This window comes from Hydra vulgaris, chromosome 13 (assembly GCF_038396675.1).
Source record: "Hydra vulgaris chromosome 13, alternate assembly HydraT2T_AEP".
NCBI lineage: Eukaryota > Metazoa > Cnidaria > Hydrozoa > Anthoathecata > Hydridae > Hydra > Hydra vulgaris.
This window is the reverse complement of record NC_088932.1, coordinates 23,473,539-23,499,952: the sequence shown is the minus strand read 5'-3', so window position 1 is coordinate 23,499,952 and position 26,414 is coordinate 23,473,539. Positions and strand designations below refer to the sequence as shown.

Sequence of the window (26,414 nt, the reverse complement as noted above, 5' to 3'; positions counted from 1 at the left end):
TAATTACGTTTGGAACTTTTAAACTTTTAGCGTTGCTAATGTTTTTATAATATTATACGAAACTCTTTTAAAAAAAAGTAACAACTTCTAACGATTGTTTAATAAATACGCGCATTTAACAAAAAACGATTCTTAACAATTCTTCGTAGTAAAAACAAAAGAAAAAATAACTAAATTGTTTCTTTTGTGAGAAACGTTAACGAAAAACGTTTACATTTTCTATGAACGACGTTTAAAGAATAAATTATAGAATTAGTTTATGAGCGTTTATAATCATAAAATATGCATAACTTTATTAATTAAAAAAATAAATATATTATATAGGTATATTAATATATATGTATATATATTAAATATAAAATAATAAGTTAAATATAAAATAATCATGTAGGTTTTTTTTTAAGTTTCCTCATAGCTTAGATTTTTTTGGCACATTTTTAAAATGTAAACAAAGCATTTTAACAGCCGCGGTCAAGCTTTCAAAATGATTTAAAAATAAAAACTGTTAGTGTGGTCATACTATCGCGTGAAATCGCACGCCTTCCTGTCCAAGCCTGCCCTATATTCCATCTTTTTTGTCACCGGAGTTCCTGCATATAAATACAGTTCAGTTCAGTTCAAATAGTATTCATTCAAAGGTTGAAATGTTCTTAACTCTCCAGAAAATAGTTCAGAAGAACCTTCACACCATACACAAGCATACTTTCCTCTATGAGCCTACAATTTTATATAATAATTCAATTTATAAATATATTGTTGGGTAAAAAAAACCTTTTCCTAATATAGTGTTTACCTCATATTTATTATTATCTTGAAACAACATACCAAAATTCCTAGAAATATGTTGATTAACTTTATGTCAGAAGGAAGTGAGTACTAACATTCATGCAACTTCAATCTTTCCACTATCCTTGTCATGTTAAAATGATTCTTTTTGCATTTTGCCCCTGAGTATGATCCTATGGAGTTACTATCTTCTGTCCTGTCTTTGGAAAGGAATAGTAAACCTGGTTGGATCAAACAGGTTTACTATTCCTTTCAATGATCCTCCACTTATAAATATATATCTATATACATACACATACATATTTGTATATAAATATGTAAAAATAATATTTTCCAAAATATGTTTTCAAAAAGATGATTATTAAAATATAAATATAAATACCTGAATCCATCCCTATTTTTAAAAATGTGTTTTGTGGAACATGCCCTCAATATTTCATTACAAAATCCAGAAATATTGTAGTATCTTCAATATACAATAGGTTTCTCTTCACTGTAGCATAGTCGTTATCTTTTTCCTTTTCTTGAAAGTCTAATAATTCAGCTACATAATGGTTCGAAAGTAGTTTACTTTTTTCATCCAGAGTTCTCCATGTTTGACTCAAACTTTGCACCACTTCTCCTCAAAGTTTTTAACATTTCGTTAGACTTAAACTGACTAAGTCCTAAGCTCTTTACCAAAGCATCTGCCTCATTGTAAGGAATCTTTCACTGAAACCACCAGCCTTACAAAGATATAAGTTTTTCTTAAAACCTGGGTATAATCTTGAAGGGTAGGCAAATACTTTCAGTGAAAACTCAGGCATACAGAAAACTTAAACCAGACCTTCCAAATTTTAATTAACTGGAATGCATTTGTTGTTCTTTTCAAGGCAGCAACAGCAGATGATCTTTTGAAAAAATGTTTCTTTTAAAATGATATACTCTACTCCATGGGCGGATTAGGCCACCGGGACATTTCCCGGTGGGCCGTCAGCAATACAACATTTTAAAATTTTAAAACATATTTTCTTTAATTTTTTTAATAAATTTCTAGAAAAGTAATAAAAAATTGTTAGTTGAAATTTACTTCAGATTTTGCTTTATTCAACTTTGTTTTCACTATAGATTATTGTTTAAATAAAACAAGTTAAATAAAAACGCGTTAAATAATTTATTATACATATCTTAGAATTTTTAATTTAATGTAACTCTTCTTTTATAGTTTATTATTTCAATAAACATTTTCTAAATCAAAACAATATTATAAATATAATATAAAATATCTTCCAAAAAAAGTAATTCGGTATTTATATAAATATTGGTTTTTTATTAATATGGTATTTTACTATTTAAAAATTAAAAGTAATCTATTTATATTTTATATAGTATGTATAATATTAACAAGAAATCCCTACACAGTTTATAAAAATAAATATGAATGATTTATTATTAATGAAGATGTAGGTTTATTTTAATAAATATGTAGGTTTAATAATAATGTAGGTAATAATAATGTAGGTTTAATAAAATGTAGGTTTATTTTAAAAAATAATAAAATTAGTATATTCTAAAATTTTAAGTTATATTCTTTAAAAAAAATCAGATTAACAAACTTCACACAAATAACAATACAGTCGCAGGTCTTCATTCATAACACTTATTTAAAAATAATCAATAAAAACTATCATAGTAGTTAAAAGGCTAATACAAATGTTTATTTTTTTATTTTTTTACAGGTGTGATGTCTAAGCAAATAAGTGGACATGAAAAGTTACGTGAGAAAAACATAAAGCTTCTGCGAGAATATGCTAAAACAACTAAAAATCTACTATCCATGTTTTCTAAACTGAATTCAAATACCCTGCAACACCATGGTGATGCTGAGCCTGTTGATGAGGTTCAATCTCACGTTGCTAAAGAGACCCAAACAAACCTTGATGATGAAGATGGCGTTCATACTGACACTAATGAAATGACCCAACCAATCCTCATTCTAAACATCACAGCTTCTTCAAGCATGGTTGAACCTACTGGTGATAACGAAAAAACTACTACCCGAGTGAATGATTGGTTTAATAAGCCTCACCTGAATGAACTGACAACTTTCTATAAATATCACCCACATCAGCCTGAAACACGTCACTTTAATTCAAAAATGGTATATATTCGTCCTGAAGATGGTATGCAGCGTATGTTTCTTTCATTTTCAGAAGAAGAAGAGTGCCTGTTTTGCAGTGTTTGTTTGGCACATGGAAATGAGAAGCAGAAACCAAGTTCGTTTGTAACAGGTTTTAACAGTTGGACTCATATTCATCAACGTATTGTGGAACACGAATCGTCAAAGAGACACCAAGAATGTGTCGAGGCTTATCTACATTTCTCTGCTAATCGAACCATTCTAGATATGGTACAAGGTCAGCAATATAGTCTGCGAAAACAGCAAGTTTTACATCGTAGATTGATCGTGGACAGAGTAGTGTCAATTGTCAGTGATTGGTAAACGTGGTATGCCATATCGAGGTAAGGCTGGTTGCGAAGGCGTCAATGTTTTGGCTAACAACAGAGTGGATCATGGAACATTTCTTGAAATCGTGATTCTTGTTGCGAAGTACAATGAAATTCTAAAAGCGCATTTGAAGGAAATTATCGACAAAGGCATGCTGAATGATAAACAGGATAAGAGGAATAGAGCTAACAGAAATACTTTCATTTCCAAATCCACTGTAAACCAAATTATGTTAGGAATCGCTAAATTGATGAAAAGTGCCATTGCTGAAGAAGTACAACAAGCGGGAATATTCTCAGTGCAACTTGACACAACTCAAGATGTAACACAAGCGGATAAATGTGCGATAGTCCTGCGATACGTTACCGACAAAGTTGAGGAGCGACTTATTGGTGTTGTCGATTCACATTCTGGAAAAGGCAATGATCTATGCAAATTGATGTCAAATGTTTTGGAACAAAATGGCATTGATATTACTAAATGTGTGTCAGATAGTACTGATGGCGCGTCTAATATGGCCGGGGCATACAATGGATTTACTACATTCTTAGAAAAAGCGTCTCCTGGACACATTCACACATGGTGTTATGCACATGTTTTAAATCTGGTCGAATGTGACGCCACCAGCAGTAATGAAGCTTCAATGACACTTTTTAGTATACTTCAAAATGCTGCTATGTTTTTTCGTGAGTCCTACTTGAGAATGGACCTTTGGACTGATCACATGAAAGAAAAAAATGGCCAAAACATTCACAAACGACTAAGTGTTATCGGTGCTACTAGATGGGGGTCCAAACACGATGCCCTTCAAAAGTTTTTTGGTACGTTTCGCGACAGTGAAGGAGCATTATACACAGACGTCATTCAAGTACTGGAAATAGCAGTCTCTTCCACTAAATTAAGTGTTGAAGCACGCTATGATGTGCAGTGTCTATTAACGTCCTTATTGAAGTATAAGACTGTACTGACGGGATTTGTATATCTAAGAATAATGGAGTCAACCACACCACTGTCCAAATACCTACAGACGTCTGGATTGAATTTCATAAAGGCGTTTGAGATGGTTAAAGTAACTATTTCAGAAATTCAGACTCAATTACGCAATTTTGATCAAGTTAAGGTGGCTGCAGACCATTTCATTAATGTGTCCGCAACCATTCTTGACGAGAAAGAATGTGATTGTGTTATACAGACAGATTTGCTAATGGTACGCAAAAGAATAAGAAAAGTAATGGCAGGAGAATTAGCAAATGATGATCCACTTACAGATCCTTTAAAAAAGTTTGAAGTAGAGGTCCACAATGGTATTCTAGACACAGTGTTAAGAAGTCTTTCGACTCGGTTTGCATCACACGGTGAACTGTACTCTGATATGAGTTGTTTTGACCCCAACGGATTTTCTGAGTTATTGGAATGTAATATTCCAAAAAAAGCCCTTCAGAAAATCTCATGTCATATTTCGGCAACAGGTGTGTAAATTTACTTATAAATATAATTGATTGGTTTCTTGTTAAATTTTATTAGTAATTGCTTACGTATTTTTGTTTTCCAAATTGGTAAACTTCATTAAATTTTTAATTAGCATTAGATAAGGTTATCTCATGTTCTTTATTTTGAATATTTATAAGATTATCTTTATCTTTTTGTATTTTAAGCGAAGAAGCGCAGCTGTTGCTTGAGCTGTTGGACTTTGCAAAAATGTGGCCAGTTTTAAAAAAAACATTGGAAGAGAGTTACGATTGTTCTGATCAAATCACGATTGATGAGGATGAGGTTGAAAATGAAGATGACGCCACCAACCATAAATGCGGCCCTCTAAAGAAGTGTCGCTCGTGCATTTACTGTTGCTACCATGTGCTTCGAAAATATAATCTTTACGGCAAGAACTACTGCATGCTGCACAGGGCTTACAAATTCATGCTCACAATTTCAATTACCCAAGTGGCTTGTGAGAGGAGTTTCAGCAAGTTGAAATGTGTCAAAACAAGATTGAGAAGTCAGCTGACAGAAGATCACTTGGACTCACTGTTGATGATGTGCATTGAAAAGGACATATTGAGTAACATAACCAACGATGAAATTATTGAACTTGCTAAATCGAGTGGTGAATTAAAAAAGTTACTGTTTTTATGATTTTTAGTTTTTGTGATTTAAATATGAATTTATAATACAAATATAACACATGTACTTAAATGACATCTTTATTGATTTTAAACAAGTGTATACAAATCCTTATTGTTCAATAGTGTTACAAAAGTATTTAAAAGTGAGGGGTTACAAGCGAATACGATTTAAAAAAAAAGGTCACTTGGTGGGCCTTTTTCATGATAGCATTTCCCAGGCCTTTTCAAAAGCCTAATCCGCCCCTGCTCTACTCTACTTTGAGAGCAGAGGAGCCATAGATTTAATATATTAGGTATCTATAATAATATTTAATAATATAGGTATAAGTATCTATATTAAAATATGTATAAAAAAGCATATTCAAAAATAAATATTTTTATTACAAAATGTTTTTTTGACCAATTTTGAGTATTCTAATGATATTTATGAGTTAATATTAGATTAAAGACCTTGAAAAGTTGGTATATAAAAATTTTTTTTAATTACAAATAAAATGACTTTTTAGCAGATTTCCAGTGTCAACTTTCTAAAAATGTGATACCTTCCAGGTTTTTTTTAATATGAAAATGAAGTGTCCAGGTGCCCCATTACCATAATTATTAACATTTTTGGGGTACTTGGATAGTAAACTTAAACCCTAAATTTCTGAGCTGTGTATATATGAGTGTGTATAAATATATATATATATATATATATATATATATATATATATATATATATATATATATATATATATATATATATATATATATATATATATATATATATGTATGAATGTATATGTATATATATATATATATATATATATATATATATATATGTATATATATATATGTATATATATATATATATATATATATATATATATATATATATATATATATATATATATATATATGTATATATATATATATATATATATATATATATATATATATATATATATATATATATATATATATATATATATATATATATTAATAAGAAAACATCAAACGATACAAATTCACTTAATACAAATAATTTATTTTGAGAAATTTTCACTGGCTTATGGACACCAGCATCATCAGCTCGTAAAATATTACAAAATTTTTAGAACGTTAAAATAACAGTTTATTTATTTTTTAACTGGCGTCAGCAGTTGAATGGCTTCTTTTTTCTTTACGCAAGAATATAAAAAACGGAGTCCGAAATTTAGTTTTGACAAATCGCCCATTATCGAGATTTATTCCACCATTCGATGGGAAACATTGGTGCCTATGTATTTCGAGTGCCTCACATACTTTGCGGTCGAATTTTTTTATTTTAACTTTTAGTTTTCTCCAAAAAGAGCAAAACTTGCTATGTGTGGCAATTGCTGATTGATAATGTTTGCCATCATTTAAACTCTTTTGGTTCTTTATTGAGTTCTTGTTCTAATTTGTAACTTTGTTTCTCCTACATATTTTTTTGAGCAATTGCATTCAACTAAATATGTTGCAGGCTGGCTATTTTCGGGAAATCTAGATTTGTTTTTACATGTTAGTAATGTTCTTAAATTAGGATTTGATTTAAAAACTACTCTTAAATTAGGATTTGATTTAAAAACTACTAAAAACTTGATTTAAAAACCATCTGACTTTTCTAAATATTTTCCTTAACTTTGGTGATTGTGAAGGTATCCACGGTAATGATACTGTTGGGAGAGCAATGTTCTCGGATTGAACTCTATTGTTTTTTATGGACCGTTTTTTCCTAATTTGATTTGCAATACTTTTTAGTTGGTTTTCGGTGTACCCATTTTCATTAAAAACTTGAATAAGAAAGTTTATCTTGTTTTTTAAATGTGTAACACTGCATATGGAGTATGCGATGTGAACATAACCTTTAAATATTGCGCATAAAACTTTGGGGTCATGATCTGAGTGCAGTTTTGTTTGAATATTTGTAATGGCTTCTTTTCTGAAGCATTTAAACTAATACTTACCTTCGCTGTTATTTATTATTGTTATATCTAGGAAATTCAGAGTTTTGCTATGGCTTTCTGTCTCAATTGTGTATTGTATTGCAAGGCGTTGTTTATTTAAGATTATTTTGAATTTCTCTGCTTCTTGGATGTTTGAAAATCTAGCATGGCTATCATTGACGTATCTTAGATAGGATTTTAAATTGAGAGGAGGATTTAATGTCATTGTAATTTTGAAAGCGTTTTCTTTGTGATGTTTTTGAAAAGATTCTGCCAATACGAACATGAATGAATGACCAATAGGACCGGAATTCTCCAATTCATGGATCTCGTTGTTCCAAAAAAAATAACAACGATGTAAACAAAGCTCTATAATTGTTTTGTTTTTTTGATATAGTAATCTTGGTAGAACATCTTTTGGATTTATCTTTATTTAATTGATCTATAAGAGTAAAAGTAGCTTCTTTGAGTGGAATTGATGGATGAAACTTGAACTTTGTTTTCGTCAACGTTCCATGAGTTTGCTTTGCTAATAAAATCAAATAAATTTTTCAAACGTGTTTTATTTTTATTTAAGATAGGTTGTATTGCTTTAACTAAGTAGTTAGATATTCCATAATTAGGTGTGCCGATAGTTGATATAACTATTCTCATAGAGTAAGCTTTTTCAGGCTTGTGAGCCTTAATTAGACCATACATACGAGGTAGGATTAGATCACTTGGATATATACTGTCATATTCTGTTTTTGAAAATCTTTGTTTTATATTAAGTTGTGAGAGATTTAATTTTTATAGCATAACTAGAAGTAGGATCTTCACTTAAAACCTTTGTTTGACCAATTTGATCGCGAATTATTTTTAAAGCTTTTTCGTGTTCAATTTTCGCAAACCCATTACCCTTATCAAACTGATATATATCGATAAGTTTGTTTTCCTTAATTTCCTTTAGAGCTTTTCTTTGTTCTCTTGTTAAGTTTTGACTAATTTTTTTACCCATTTTAAGTTCTTTTAAAACATTTTTTCTCAAATCCTGCGCATTTTCAATTTTGTTGTTATATTCTAGCTTTAAAGCAAGCGACTCTGTTGTGGCGATAATATCCATATAAGGGATATGTATTAAAGAAGGTACAAAGTTTGGACCAAGATTAAGAAGATCGTTTTGGTTATTAGGAATTTCGGTATTGCATAGGTTTAAAATAGCATTCTTAGTATGCGTAGTTAATTTACCGTTTTTAATTTTTTGTTTATTTTTAAATTCGTTTTGAAGAATACTAAACTTTTTGAATAATCTTTCTTTTGATCTTATAAGCATTATTTTGTGGGCTTTTTCAGTGACTTATTCAACTTTTTCATAGTGTTTTTCATCAAGAGTAGATTTAAGATTTTCCTGAAGGTTTTTTGTTTCATTTATAAAAATAAAACACCATTTTTTAGCATCGTTTTTTAGACAAACCAAAATTTCAAATCAAAATCAAAAAGCAATACTCATTGCTCTCTTTGTACTTACAGGACTGTTGATAGGTAAAGATTTTGGAATAATTTTGTGTTTTTCGCACTTTTGTAATAATATGTACTGGCTTTTGGATTTAGCTACCGACTTTTTTAATAACTGTAACTGTTAAGTTTATTTGTAGATATCAGCTCTGTATTTAGCTGAAATATATGATTTGAGTGTTGACACTGTATAAGAGTGTATGTTATATTAATAAGATATAAGACTTATATTCTTATATTCACTTATAGAGCTTTGTTTACATCGTTGTTATTTTTTTTGGAACAACGAGATCCATGAATTGGAGAATTCCGGTCCTATTGGTCATTCATTCATGTTCGTATTGGCAGAATCTTTTCAAAAACATCACAAAGAAAACGCTTTCAAAATTACAATGACATTAAATCCTCCTCTCAATTTAAAATCCTATCTAAGATACGTCAATGATAGCCATGCTAGATTTTCAAACATCCAAGAAGCAGAGAAATTCAAAATAATCTTAAATAAACAACGCCTTGCAATACAATACACAATTGAGACAGAAAGCCATAGCAAAACTCTGAATTTCCTAGATATAACAATAATAAATAACAGCGAAGGTAAGTATTAGTTTAAATGCTTCAGAAAAGAAGCCATTACAAATATTCAAACAAAACTGCACTCAGATCATGACCCCAAAGTTTTATGCGCAATATTTAAAGGTTATGTTCACATCGCATACTCCATATGCAGTGTTACACATTTAAAAAACAAGATAAACTTTCTTATTCAAGTTTTTAATGAAAATGGGTACACCGAAAACCAACTAAAAAGTATTGCAAATCAAATTAGGAAAAAACGGTCCATAAAAAACAATAGAGTTCAATCCGAGAACATTGCTCTCCCAACAGTATCATTACCGTGGATACCTTCACAATCACCAAAGTTAAGGAAAATATTTAGAAAAGTCAGATGGTTTTTAAATCAAGTTTTTAGTAGTTTTTAAATCAAATCCTAATTTAAGAGTAGTTTTTAAATCAAATCCTAATTTAAGAACATTACTAACATGTAAAAACAAATCTAGATTTCCCGAAAATAGCCAGCCTGCAACATATTTAGTTGAATGCAATTGCTCAAAAAAATATGTAGGAGAAACAAAGTTACAAATTAGAACAAGAACTCAATAAAGAACCAAAAGAGTTTAAATGATGGCAAACATTATCAATCAGCAATTGCCACACATAGCAAGTTTTGCTCTTTTTGGAGAAAACTAAAAGTTAAAATAAAAAAATTCGACCGCAAAGTATGTGAGGCACTCGAAATACATAGGCACCAATGTTTCCCATCGAATGGTGGAATAAATCTCGATAATGGGCGATTTGTCAAAACTAAATTTCGGACTCCGTTTTTTATATTCTTGCGTAAAGAAAAAAGAAGCCATTCAACTGCTGACGCCAGTTAAAAAATAAATAAACTGTTATTTTAACGTTCTAAAAATTTTGTAATATTTTACGAGCTGATGATGCTGGTGTCCATAAGCCAGTGAAAATTTCTCAAAATAAATTATTTGTATTAAGTGAATTTGTATCGTTTGATGTTTTCTTATACACGATGTCTACACTCAAATCATATAAGTATAAATCAAGTATAAATATATATATATATATATATATATATATATATATATATATATATATATATATATATATATCCAAAGTTTCTTTTTAGCACAAAAAATGTAAATATTTTAATAAATAAGACAAACTTTTTAATTAATAAAACCATTTTATTAATTCCAAACAATACATGTTTCGACTATCAATAGTCATCTTCAGTTGAAGTTTAATTTTTAAATTGTTTAAATACCTATATAGGTGATTATTTCAATACTAATACAAAATGCAATTATCTGTGTACAAACTATTAATTTAATTACAAAAATACAACAAAAACTATTATAAGAATAACAAGTCATGCTAAAAAACAAATAGGAAGTGACGAAAGAATAGGTTAAATAAAAAATAAAAAATACATAGAAAGTAATAACTAAACAGAAAGTGTCAATTGGACATGGTTGACCTGTTTGTTCATACCAGGTTTTAACCATTCTATGAACATGCTTTCTTTAAGTTTTAATTCGAACTTATTAGATGCTGAATCTAAAACGGAAAAACACTTTTCATTTAATTGCATAAAACAATTTTCATTACCATGGAGATGTTTATAGATTTGTGATTTTTTGTCTCTTTTATAATGTTCAGTTATCCGTGTCTTGAGATGGCGAGTAGTTTCGCCTATATAACAGGAGTTACATCCTGCACATACGAATTTGTAGACCACGAACGATTTGAAATCTAGAGGAATAGGATCTTTACACAGATAATTGCATTTTGTATTAGTATTGAAATAATCACCTATATAGGTATTTAAACAATTTAAAAATTAAACTTCAACTGAAGATGACTATTGATAGTCGAAACATGTATTGTTTGGAATTAATAAAATGGTTTTATTAATTAAAAAGTTTGTCTTATTTATTAAAATATTTATATATATATATATATATATATATATATATATATATATATATATATATATATATATATATATATATATAGATATATATATATATATATATGTATGTATATATATATATATGTATATATATATGTATATATATACAGTATTAGACAAAACGAGTGCAACCAAATAATGCTAATTTAGTTTCTTTATATAAAAGTGCTGCTTTTTTTTAATTTAGAGAAACAACTACGTAACTGTTTAGAGACAAAGTTTTTCAAAACTTTGTCTTGAAACCACTGCTTGACTACTTTTGCAGTGTGTTTTGGATTGTTGTCTTGCTGAAAAACCCATTTTATTGGCATATTCCATTCAGCATGAGGTAACAACATCTTTCAGGATATTTTTATACATGAAACGGTCCATTATTCCATCGTTTCGATGTATTGAACCTAGACCGTTAGCAGAAAAACATCCCCAGACCATTACATTGCCTTCACCATGCTTCACGGTCTTATGGCAGTAACGTAAATTGAGGCGTTTTCCGGCCGGTCGACGTACACGGCAAATGCCATCGCTCCCAATGATGTTGAACTTCGATTCATCACTAAACAGGACAGTCAGCCATTTCTGCACATTCCAGTCAATATGAGATGTAGCAAACAGGAGTCTTTTCTTCTGGTTTTTTAGTGAAATCAGCGGTTTCTTTGCAGGGCGTCGAGAAAACAATCCGGCTTCAACAGCACGATGTCTGATTGTTCGGTCCGATACAGGCAGCTCTAATTGCTTTTGTATCTTGACTGATGATATCCAGGGATCCTTCTCGACGGATCTGACGATCATAGAATCATCTCTAGAAGTGGTGGAATGCGGTCTTCCACCTTTGTTATCTGCTGCCAACTTCCCCGTAGAACGATATTTGGAACATAATCTTGATACGGTCCATTTTTTCACGCGATATTTATCACAAATACTTTTTTGTGACATTCCACTTACGTAATCGCGAAGATGCGTCTGGATGCTTCTGAATGTTTCTGGATACTTCTGGATGCTTCCAGATGCTTCTTCTGGAAACTTCTGGAAGGTTCTGCATGCTTCTGGAAACTTCTGGATACTTCCTTTAATTATAAAAAAACTTCCGTGACGTTGACACGGACCAGACTTAAGAAAATGAAACAAACCAAAAAAGTTGCACTTGCTTTGTCCGCTGCAAAATTGCACTTGTCAACGAAATTCTGCCTGTGTGCTGTCACCTGTCAGCTGATTGCTCATGTCATGGCATGCTATGACTTCAGACTCCTGAACTGTTTGCTGTGGTAGTATAGTTCGTTTCGTTTTAAATACATGTAAAATTAGGAACACTTTTTAGCATTGTTCGATGTTGGTTGCAAATGTTTTGTCCAATACTGTATATATATAATATATATATATATATATATATATATATATATATATATAATATATATATATATATAATATATATATAATATATATATATATATATATATATATATATATATATATATGTATATATATATATTTGTATATATATATATATATATATATATACTATGTATATATATATATATATGTATATATATATATATGTATATATATGTATATATATATATATATATATTTCTATATATATATATATATATATATATATATATATATATATATATATATATATATATATATATATATATATATATATATATAAATATATATATAGTATATAAATATATATGTATATAAATATATATGTATATATATATATAGTATATAAATATATATGTATATATATATATGTATATATATATATATGTATATATATATATGTATATATATATATGTATGTATGTATATATATCATCTATGACATAACATTTGCAGAATGTGCAAATCTTATCTTATTTCTCAACTCAAACTCTTTGTCGAGTATGTTATGGTAAAACAAGGTAAAACAATCATATTTATTATTGTTTTACGATAACCTATTTGCGGTTTCTGTCAAAACACCTCACTGTGTTAGTTGGTTTATAATACTAGCAAAAAATGCGAATAAATTGCTTTGAATCTATTCAAGAAATAGCTATGCTATTAGAATTGGCGTCGGTACGGTAACCAAACAGTCCACGTCTTTGTTTTTTCAATTCTTTCCTAAAGCAATGTGCATTTGTTTATATGTATAAATATACTTTATATATATAAACTTTAAGCCTAGTGTAGCATATATGATACATATAAGTTCAAAAGCATATTGTGTTCGCTTTAAAAAGAGAGAACTTTTTTATAAACTTTCAAAACTTACATGTGTTATTAGTTTATAAGAAAATAAACAAAAAAGCCTCAGCGTATACAAAAAACAAGAAAAAACTTTTCAAATTTCCATGTCCAAGCATGATCAGTCGATTTTTTTTAAATACAGTTTCGATGTACTTTTTTGGCTTTACATATCTAATTAATTGCGTGAACCTTGAAAATTTAAATCAACAAAAATATGTTGTATGCGTTAAAGCAATTAATTAGGGGTTAATACAGTTTTTCAATTTATTTGGAATAATAATATAAATAAAACGAAGCATTTTATGAATTTATATAAATGATTAACTTTTTATTACTTCGGTTATGTTTCGTATATAATCTATAATGAAATAAAATTATTTTGTTTTAAAAATGTGATAAACAAAAATAATGGTCAAATAATTAAAATTAAAAATGTTTTTTAAATTTTATGAATAAATGTTTTATTTTTATTTTATATCATATCATTCTAAAGATTTATAATTTTTGTTAATTTTTTTTTTTTTAATTGTTTAAGATAATGATTTAATATTATTGTATTTAATTAAATTTATTTAAATTAATATTGTATTTAATTTTGATATAGACCGTGTACGCGAAAGTCATGACGATAATTTATTCATCGAGTGTTTTTATGAAAGTCAATCATCATTTACTAATGAAATAAAATCTATCGTTGATAAACGAGATGATAAGAATAATAAATTTATGTTTGGTAAACGAATGTGGTGGATCTCGATTAACGATGGAAAAACTTCTTACGAAACTACTTGCGAAAATTATTTCATAAACCATTACATAAAATCTGGAAGAAAGTTATGGAGGTTAGAAGTTGATAAAAATAATTTAAGTGATGAAGAAAAAAAACTTTTATATCAATGTTCAATTAATGTTTGCGATGTGTACTTCCATCGTCCAATTAAATTCGAAGGATGCAAACCAAACAATAAGATTGAATGGTTGACGATATGGATTTCACGTTATTTAATAACAAAAAATGATTTTGAAGAAAACTTTCTCCCGTGGATTAATCTTTGTGAAGGATTACGTCTTCACCTTCACTACGACATTGATTTTATTGACGATGTTTATAAATGGATTCGTTGTTCAAATATCAAAAAGTTGTTGATCAACTACCGTGGGAAATATTTTCATCATCTTGATGAATTAAAAAACTTTATAACACCTAAAAATGTATAATATTATAAATTTTCAAAATAAAAACAATTTTAAAATGATATTTATAGTATTATTTTACAATATGTTTGAAATATATGAATTGAGGTTGTATTAGATTTTAAATTAAAAGTTTTAAAATTCTTGAATTTTTTATTATTTAGATATCCTATAATTAATTCGTTTTAAAATATATTGATAATAATTTGAATATTAATACAATACAAAGACCGCAAAAAACAATGAGCCTACGACCGAGCCTTGAGGTAAGCTACTAGTGCCCGCTTTCCATTAAGATGTGATGCGTTGACCACTCGTTGACTTCGGTTGATTAGCCAAGGTAAGATTTATTTTACGAGTGCGCCTTGAATTTTATGAGCTCGTAACTTGTGAAGGAGGTGTCTACGCGGAACTTTGTCAAACATCTTGGCGAATTCGGTGCATATGACGTCCACTGTGTAGCCAAGAAAAATTGTTTTCTTCAGTGGTTCCTAAGCCTTTAATAGTTTTGAGATGCAGCTCTTGAGATGAACAAAATTAAAATGCTTTAGTGTGATTAGACCATTACGCAATGTTCCATTATGTTCGTTTGAAGAATGCTCTCCATTAGTATTCGACCAAAGTTCTGTTTCGGTATCGGTTTCATTTTGAAAGTTTGCTCTAAAGTCTTTAGAGTTTTCACAAAATATCTCGAAAGTTTCTTTTCTTGCAGAGAAAATCAAAACTAGTTGTTAAACTTCGCTATTAACTTATATCGCCAACTTATGTATTAAACTTCAATTTGTGAAACACATGTAATCAATTTTAACATTATACACGTATAAAAAAAAAACAGAAACTGTAAAATTGCATTTTTAAATAAAATATTCTTATGAAATTAATTTTTACTAGCCAAAATGTTGGTTTTGGTAAAATATTTGCCGAAATGTCAGTTTCGGTTTCGACACCGAGAATACCCAAAACTTCGGTTTATTTCGGTTGAGCTTTTTTTCTGTTTTGGTCAATCACTTCTCTCCATCATCTTGCACGGGATGGACTTGAGCGAGAAAAATTGGTAGTTTTATGCAATTACTTATCTTTTTTAATCCCTTTTTAAAAAATAGGCGTGACATTTGATTTTCATTCGGATAATACACCAGTAGCAAACGAGGACTTGTAGACCGGCATAAGAGATTTTGCAAAGGACGTGTAGATGTAAGCCGTCACAGCCAATTGATTTCGATTCATCAAGGTAGTTGATGTACTTTTTTACTATATGGATGAACAAATTTTCCGTATCGATGTCACAAACTACTTAAATACAATTCTCAAAGGATGTCACCAGACTTCGGGTTATAAAGTAAATACCAATTGAAATAGTCATTCAACAATGTACATGGTTTGCCGATAACATGAACAAATAGGTGATTTGTCGAAGTGGAAAATGGAATCAACAGTAAGATATTGGCAAGCACGATAAAGGAAAGCAACCTTCGTAGATGCAAACTTTGTAATCGATTGTATTAACGGTTTCAGTAGTGAGCAATAATCCGAGAAGACGGAAAGAAGTGAGCTCAGAGAGAGGGTTGCTATACATTAATATTAGGACGTTGATATTCTTGCAATAGTTTTTTGCAGTAAATAACTGGGTTTTGTTGGAGGTAAATTTCACAAACCAATTCATGCCCCTATCTGTTATAGAGGTGAGATCAGATTTAAGATTGGCTGCCTGTTCTAAGCTATCGAAAAAAAAAAACTTTTGTCAAGACAGGAATATAAAAACATTAAATCTTAAAACATTTCCCAGATACACCATATAAAAAAAGCTTATGGAGAAAACTAGTATGCCAAGCTTTACCGAAAACTTTTGATAGGTCAGGAGTAATAACTCTTGCCTTGTCGCTCAACAGTAGAACGAGAAGACCGAGAACCGTATTGACAGTAAGTCGGACAGTCAATTTGACTTAAGATTGGATGTTAAAAATTTGTTAATCAAATACTCAAAGACTTTGCTAATAATTGAGAAAAGGCCGACCGGATCATATTGGGTAATTGTTAGAGGAACCAGAATGTTCTCCAGTTTTTACAAATTGGAACCAAAGATGCCATTTTCCAGCAGGTAGGAAAACAAGATTCAGTCAAACATTTATTGAATAGTATATTTTAATTATGTATATATATATATATATATATATATATATATATATATATATATATATATATATATATATATATATATATATATATATATATATATATATATATATATATATATATATATATATATATATATATGCAGAGGCGATTTTACGTGGAGGGGATGGGTGTTCCCACCCCTCTTCCCTCCTCCCTGCCCCCCAATAAAGGTTATTTTCAGGTTCTTGTTGGTATTATTTCGCATTTACTGGGCTATTCGGGTATTTAACATTCTTCAGTCGGGAAAATTTTAGTTTCGAGGATTTTTTTTTTTTTAAGGAATCAAGTCGGGTACTTTGTAAGGATTCACCTCCCCCCCCCCCCATTTTATTCTTAGATGTATATATGTATATATATATATATATATATATATATATATATATATATATATATATATATATATATATATATATATATATATATATATATATATATATATATATATATATATATATATATATATATATATATATATATATATACAAACATGTATATATATATATATATATGTTTTTACATATATATATATATATATATATATATAAAATATATATATATGTATATATATATTTTACATATATATATATATATATATATATATATATATATATATATATATATATATATATATATATATTTTACATATATATATATATATATATATATATATATATATATATATATATATATTTTACATATATATATATATATATATATATATATATATATATATATATATTTTACATATATATATATATATATATATATATATATATATATATATATATATATATATATATATATATATATTTTACATATATATATATATATATATATATATATATATATATATATATATATATATATATATATATATATATATATATATATATATATATATATATATATATTTTACATATATATATATATATATATATATATATATATTTTACATATATATATATATATATATATATTTTACATATATATATATATATATATATATATATATATATATTTTACATATATATATATATATATATATATATATTTTACATATATATATATATATATATATATATATATATATATATATATATATATATATATATATATTTTACATATATATATATATATATATATATATATATATATATATATATATATATATATATATATATATAACCTTTTCATATATAAAATATGAAAAGTAGTAAATATTGTTTAAATTTAAGAAATGTTTTTATTTCAGTTTTAAAAACATAATAAATGGTGACCTGTTTTTTATGTTTTTGTCAGGAGCCGAGTTTTAAGAAATGGGTAGCTACCATGTGACTGAAAAGTTAGTATTTTTAAAGCGACGTTAGTGTAAAATAGCAGTTACAAACCGAGTGTCTTGTTTAATATTTAAAATTAATAAGGGAGAACTTTTCATAAAAAAAATTTTGGAATTATTTTACTTTAAAGTTTAGGCTAAATAAAAAGTTGTGATAAACATTTAGTTCGTAAATGTGAAGAGCATTAATATCCTAGGGTTATGGGTTGGCGCTTTCGTAACTGTCTGCACCAAAACCAATCGGCTTATTTGCTCTTGTTTAGTATTGACATTTTTTATAGAAAATAAATGATTACTCACCGAAAGCAATATTATAATGGGTAATTTTGCAATGTAAAAATAAATTGAATGAACTTCTGCAACGTATTTAAAAGTTGCATTGTTTTTGCACTTAACCCTCACAGTTTTTAAATTATTATTTGCAACAGGCATAATTTGATTTTTCTCTTTAAATGTATGTCATTTACAAAGTTTCATTACAAAGTTTTTGTAAGTATTTTTATTTTAAAAAAAACTTATATTGTTATATATTAACTTATATAATTATATATTAAAAAAACTTATAATATTGTTTCTAATTAACTCAGGTTTACGGTTTAAACGAACTTTTTAACGATTCAAAGGAAATATAAAAATAGTTAAAAAAGTTATAGTGAAACTTTTACGTTACACACAAAAAATATTAAAATAAACTCAAGATAAAAATTAGACTCAAAATAAGCTCAAGATAAAAATTAAACATAACAAGATGCAGCATAGTAACTAAAATTGTTATGAAAAAATCAAGTGTATTTTGTTTTTGGAAAAAATAACTTTTTTAATGTAATGTTTAAAAATGATGAGTGTCATTTAGTTAATACATATAAATGAGTCAGTTCACTTTTCAGTTGATATATATATGTAATTTAATTTATAGTCTGTACTTTTTATTATGGCTACTGTCGCTGAAAAAAAAAAAAGGAACAAAAAATCAATTAAAGAAAAGTACGCTGCTTAAAGGGAAATCGGAGAAGGATTATCAAAGTCTCAGGTTGCTATGGAATATGGCATTCCAAAAAATACGCTGTCAACATGAATGAAAAATAAAGAAAAAATTTTCGAATGTTTAAAACGCAAGGAAACAAGTCAAAACGTATGAGAATTAAAGAAGGAACATTTTTAAATCTTCAAAAATTAAACAAAAATCTTCAAAAAAATCTTCAAGAGTTAAACAAAAATTGTATTTAAAATATCTAAAAACAAAATCTCATGCCAATTTACACATATGTAAAAACTACAGAACTAAAAAAATTCGTAAAAACCTGAAAAAAAATTATTACTCTAGTCTAATTACTAAATAAAAAATGACTCAAAAGAAATATAGGAAATTTTGAAAGATATAAAGGGGAAACAGAAAACCTGCTCAAATTTCCTTCCGAAAATATATATATTAAAATAAACAATGCATGTGTATGTAAACCAAATGAAATAGCGAAAGAATTTAATAAATACTTTACGATATTGTAAGTCGGCTGGCTGATAGGATTCCTTCTACAAATGTTTCCTTTGCAGATTTTTTGATAACTTGAAATAATTTACTTTCTCCCTATAACTTATTCCTAGATTTATCAATTGAAGAGTTTAAAAGAGTCTTCAAATCTCTAAAAAGAAACAAAGCAGTCGGTGTAGATGCGATAAACGGAAACACAATTATAGATTGCTATAAAAGCTTGAAAGATATTCTATTTGAAGTTTTCAAAACATCTATACAACAAGGGGTTTTCCCTAAACTATTAAAAATTTCCAAAGTTATCCCGATATATTTAACGATTATCCCGATTTAAGACGAAAAAAAATCAAACGTCAAAATTATCGCCCTATTTCTATCCTTCCTACATTTTTAAAGATATTAGAAAAAATAGTCTTTGAAAAGGCATAAAACTACCTGATTTCAAATAATTTACTATATAAAAATCAATTTGGATTTTAAAAAAAATAGTTCAATTCAACAAACCATTACTCAGTTTATATGCAAAGTCTCATATTCTTTTGCTAACCACAACATACACTTGGTGTTTTTGTCGATTTATCAAAGGCTTTTGATACAGTTAATCATGATACCTTACTTGAAAGACTTGTGTTCTACGGAATAACTGGTAAATTGATCAAATGCTTTAAAAGTTAGTTGTCAAATAGAAATCAATTCGTTTACCACGGAGAATTGCTTCCTATTGATCTTCAAAATAAAACATTAATGGAAATAAAATGTGGTGTTCCACAGGGTTCAATCCTTGGTCCACTTCTCTTTTTAGTATACATCAAAGATCTAAATAAGGCCTAGAACCTTATGAGCCTCATGTTTGCTGACAATACCAATTTATTTTTATCAAACAAAGACATTAACAAACTTTTTTTAAATATGAATAAAAAACTTGTACAAATTTCTACTTGGTTTAAATGCAATAAACTAACCTTAAATATTGACAAAATAAAGTGGATCCTTTTCCACTCCTCAACTAAAAACGTTTTTTGCCTAATGATTTACCAAAACTTTATATTGATAAAGTAGAAATAAAAAAAGATTCCGTTTTAAAATTCCTTTGTATTTATTTTGACGAAAAATGACGTGGAAGACTCATATTGATTATATATCAACAAGAGTTGCAAAAATTATTGGAGTCCTCGATATGGCCAGAAATTATTTTAACAAAAATAGTTTAAAGCAACTATACTACTCATTTATTCATGGTTATATAAACTATGCAAGTAATGCCTGGGGAAGCACAGGTAAAAGTAGGTTGCGACGTCTTTACCGCCATCAAAAACATGCAATGCGAATAATATATTTTTTTAAATCGTTTTTTCAACACAACACATTTATTCAAAGATATGAATGTATTAAAAGTTTATGAACTTAACTTGCATAATATTTTATATTCTACGTTTTGTTGTATGAACAACCCATTATTAAATGTTTTTGAAGATCTATTTACCTTTAAAGTAAAGAATAAATAGTTTGCAAAATGATAACTATTTAAAAGAACCTTTTTGTCAAACAAAGTTTAATCAATTTTGTATAGATTATCGAGCATATACAATCTATGGAGCTCATTTTTTTTTACCACCGAATACTACATCTAAACTTCAACCAATCGATCAGAGAGTTATACGTTCTTTGAAAGTTTGTTACAGATCTTTGGCATTGCAAAGACTGGTCGTAGCTATCGATAAAAGAAAAGATCTTCCTGTTCTTTCAATTTTAGATGCAATGAAAATGCATGATCTTGCATGGCAAAGAGTGAAAATCTCCACCATTGTTAATTATTTTGCAAAAGCACGAATTTCCGAAGAACAGCAAATATCTGCCCATTCGGATGAAGACTTTAAAGAGGTTTAAATCATATAGAAAAACTTGATAATTTTTACCCTCCAGATACAACAGCTGAAGATGTTATTTTTGCAGATTAAAACTTAATTAGCACAGTACCTTTACTTAGAGATGAACAGTTGGTAGAAAAAATTAAAAATGCAGCAAACTTACTCCCTTCCCCTCCTCCAGCCCTCCCTCACCCGTCCACACACGCACACACACACTCCTTCTCGCCGGCCATACATACATGTCAAAAATTAAGGTGCGAATGAAAAAGCATTTTCAAATTTTTTATACTGTTACTTTTCAATTGACTCCATAATAATGAGCCTTGGCTCATAATTGAAAATTTTGACCCTTGTGATTTGACTTTGCTCAAGTGATATTTATGGTTAATACCTGACCAAAGATTTTTTTTGGACAAAAGTTATTCTTATATTTGTGCATAAATGGTAATGTTTAAAGTGAATTAAGTTTTGATATATCTATGATATTCATGAATTTTATTGCAGGGTAAGGGTTTTCTAATTTATTTAAATAGTTAATTACTTTACATGTGTGGTTTTTAAGCTCTGTAATGTTATTTAGTTTTGTGTGCAATTGCCCAAATTACATTAGCGTAGGAGAGATATATAACAGAAGATATTTTTGTTTAAATAAGACTAATATAATTTCTCCATGATAGGTTCTTATCAAATATTGCTACAAAAAACTTTGTATAGTTTACTAAATTATTTCATTTTTAGTGATTGACAGTTTTGGAAAATTTAACGGAAGATTAATAGATTGTCTTCTTTTATTGAAGAGAGTAAAACTTATTTTTTCACAATTAAATGATACTTTATCAGCTATAAACCATTGATTAAAGCTTTCTAGTTTATTTTTCATTGTTTTGAACAATATTTTTACATCGGAGTGGTTGTAAAATAAATTTGTATTGTCTGTACACACCTATCCAAAAATGGCCCCAACCTCAATTTTGAGGACCAAAAAAACGACCAATGAGGCATTAATCTGCATGGTCCCAGGTATCAACAGATGTAAAAATTAAAATCTAATCTCTATAGCCAAAGGAGAAAAAAGCATTTAAAGTTTTAGAGCACAGTAGCACTTTGCGCTACTGACCAAATATTGGAAATATACACAATAATAACAACTTTTTTTCATTTAAATAAGAAACATATCTTTACTGAAATGGGCTTTAACAAGAAAATATAAAACAAAAGAAAATCCCAATTAATCTTAATCTCCCATTGAAAAAACATATACATGCAGATATGAAATGATTTCCTTTAAAAAAAAATTACTTTATGGTGGTGTTATGATGTTTATTACTTTTTCTTCAAATTGTTGTTGAGATTTTTTTATTTCATAGTTGCAAAATAAGATATATACTTCTAATTATTTTTTTGTAAACTTATGATATTTTATGAAACCATAAATAAATTAATATAGTTTATAATATAAGCAAAAATTTCAGACAAGAATGTTTCTTATCAACAAATGTTATGTCAAGTATTTCTAGAATGAAATTCTAGAAATCACTGTTTAACTGTTTAAAAAAAATGAATTATTTAAAAAATCGAATTCAAAGACGCTTGCTGTTATAGTCAATAACACATTTCAGTAACTGGCCTCCATAACCAGGGTGATCAGGGTTTCTTTTGTACCTAGCCCATTGCACACTGATTGAATGAAAGGCTTTTGTTGATTGCTTTAGAGCAATAAATTCAGGAACATGGTAGAACTCTGCATGGGCTTTTGGGGTGACTGAAACGGGGAGTTGAAGATATGAGTTATTAAAGTCTTTTATATGTTGAACATATGCAGTATTTAATGTCCTTCCAAAACAGAGGCTAACAACATTCTTAAAATGTTGGAATGTTTTCACAAAACCAAACATATAGTCTGTCTTTTCTCTTTTAACAATTCTTTGCAAAACATCAACATTCTTCAAAAGCTTATACAAACTCTCTACCATGATAACGTTGTAATTTAAATTTGAGAAGTAATGGCCAATCTTTGCCTTAAGCCATATCTTTAGCATTGATTTGTAAAGATGATTCCAAGGAGAAGATGAGGTTTTATTGGGGTAATAAACACAATAACTTGTTTGAAATCTTCTTGGTCAAACAATGAGTTATGAACAACATTATGAAAATCCTTTGCGCAAATTTTTCTATCCTCTTTCTCAATGAATGCTTTGTATTGCATCCTAATGGATCTGAAGTTTCTTGGAGTTCCCTGTACTTTAAGGTCACTAGATTTAACATCACACCAACAGCAAGGGTGTTTGCTTGAGTGATACTAAATGCCACAGATGATATTGGCTAACTTTATGTCACATGCAATAAAGAAAGGCACATTAATTTTCCCAAATAAACTTAAAATTTTTTTAACATTTTTATAAGTTTCTGAAACATTTTCAGCAACAACAACAAGTAGTTGACACTTGGCACTTGTTTCTTTCCCATGTTCCACAGTCAGTAAGTTTTTGTCATTTAAGGCTGAACTTTTTTTTGACATTTTGACATCCGCTATTGGAAATAACACTCAAGCTGAACTTGAGAAAAGATCCTCCACTAACAATACCTAGTTTGATGAGAGGCGGTGAAAATATGCTCTAACTCTTAGAATTGAGTTGTAAAAATCCTCTAAACTCTTGCACTGAACAACCTTCGCCAAATAATCAGTTTTTGATGATGGCCTTGTAAGTGAGATTTTGGGAACTTTGAATAAACTTTCAACCTTTCAACCAGCCGTTGTGAAATTTTCCCTAAATTTTGTTTCAACAATTTTTGAATTTGTAGTCTTGTTTAATGTTACAGCCAGTTCTTGCATCTTTTGAAAGACCAGTATTGATTTAAACTTGAAGCATGTCTAAAGTAGTTGAAGATGTTCTTGATATGCACTGAGCTCTGGGGGGGGGGGCTGGAGTAATAGTTAAAGCTTTATCACTTTCTCTGCTCAACCTAATTGTGCCCTGTGGTGAGAATACCTTTTGAGTTATTACAGAGAACGCAATTTTTTGAGCAGTTCTGGAATCAGTTACTATCATTTTCTTTAAGTTTTCAAACTTAGTGGCTTGTGAAAAATCATGTGTTATTCTTCTTTTGACTACACTGAGACAGTTTTAGCATAGTTTATCAAAGCTAATTAATGGTTCTTTCAAATCTTGATTGGTTGAAAAAGTGAGCTTTGTAGAATGTCCTTTTAGTTGACCAATCTGGCAAATTAAACAATTACAAGAATCAAATCCTCTGGTCTGTGGTCTAATAATCACTTTGTTAAAGTCATGTAGCTTGGGAAGAAGCAAGTTTCTATCTCCTTTGCCATGCTTTTTTACCATTGCTCTGCAGGAATTACATATGCCCAACTCTATCATCCTTAAAATCAATGGAATTTCCAGAAAAAATACCTAGTATTTTTTCCTTGATGAAATCAGAAATATGCTGTCACATTTTAAAACAAAAGAAGCATACAGATTGCCGACAGTTTTGATGAGTTTTTCTTTTATATGGCATTTTAGTGGTTAAAAAACTGATCTTTGAAAAATAACTTTAGTACAAGCTTGTGTTGGTAAATAATATTTTTAGGTGTTTAGGCTGTTGACTGCTTAAATGTAATTACTTTTATGCTGTGGTATTTCCCGGAAAATAAGAAACATTTGCTTTCACATTTTTAAATAGTAGAAAAAACTTGGTCAAAGCAATAAAAGATTTTAGGAGATACTTCAATACAAGAAAAAAAGCACAACATGGTTATACATATTTGATTTCTTTAAAAAAAAACTTGATTCTAAAATTAATTTTGAAATTATTTTATAAATTACCAACTTATTTTGAATTTACAATTCTAAAGTAATTTTTACAATATGAAAAAAAGTGTTTACTATATCCAATATTTAGTCAATCATTTTAAACAAAAACAAAATGCAAACCTGTGGGTTTAACAACTAAAATATAAAGAAATTTTTATGTGTTTTAAATTCAGAACAATTAGAAAAAATGCCTTTAACTATGTGTTTTTTACATATTATACAAACTTGGACAAAAAAAGCACTCTTTTTGCAGACAAAGTACACACAAATGTGAAGTCTAACAACCATAGAATCCCATATCCACAAGTCACATGATATTGTTACTAAATTAGTTATTTGATGTAACTTTGAATCTTTAAAAAGCATAAAAACCACAAACGGCTGCTACATTTTGGTCGTTTTTTCAAAGTCGAGATTCCTACTTTAAGAGTTATTCCTACTATATCTTTGCACAGATAAAAGATATCTTGCTTCTATTTTTTTTTACCTAAAAAATATATGCCAAGGCATATATTTTTTAGGTAAAAATATATGCCTTGGCATATATTTTTAAAATTTAATAAAAATAAAATTTCTATTAAATTTTGGAAATTTCATAGTCTATAATAAGGTTAGAATAAAAACGTAAAGCATCCGTCGTCTCTTTTTAAGGAGGCTTTTAGTGCCATGCCCTATACTTTAGGTCCCTGTACGCAAACCACAAGTGTTAAAGAGCTGATTTTTTGTCAGGTTATAACCAACACATATATGTAAAGAGATTTTGGTACTTTTTAAAAACTCCATAACCCAAAAGTGAAAAAAACAAACAAAATAGATTTACAACGGGGCTCCAAGTGCGATCAGTAGCGCAAAGTGCTCTAAAACTTTAAATGTGTTTTTCTCCTTTGGCTATAGAGAATAGATTTTAATTTTTACAT

General features: G+C 28.3%; 2 protein-coding genes across 3 annotated transcripts in view; both read left to right on the top strand.

Annotated features, from left to right (window-relative positions):
- Window positions 1-14,966, top strand: part of LOC105845495 (NACHT, LRR and PYD domains-containing protein 6) — a 53,776-nt gene extending 38,810 nt beyond the window's left edge. Inside the window, exon 5 of one of the 2 annotated variants that reach the window (XM_065816708.1) lies at window positions 14,228-14,966. In XM_065816708.1, coding sequence (XP_065672780.1) covers window positions 14,228-14,841 — 614 coding nt within the window. In that variant the 3' untranslated portion in view covers window positions 14,842-14,966. Of the gene's footprint in view, window positions 1-2,504; window positions 3,269-14,227 lie in introns of those variants that run through there. The other variant, XM_065816707.1, reaches the window with a different exon arrangement.
- LOC136090307 (uncharacterized) lies at window positions 3,276-6,061 on the top strand. The gene is made up of 2 exons (XM_065816709.1): window positions 3,276-4,743; window positions 4,930-6,061. Exons 1-2 carry the CDS (start codon window positions 3,276-3,278, stop codon window positions 4,986-4,988), a joined length of 1,527 nt encoding a protein of 508 aa, XP_065672781.1. The 3' UTR covers window positions 4,989-6,061.
- Window positions 14,967-26,414: the final 11,448 nt, after the last annotated feature.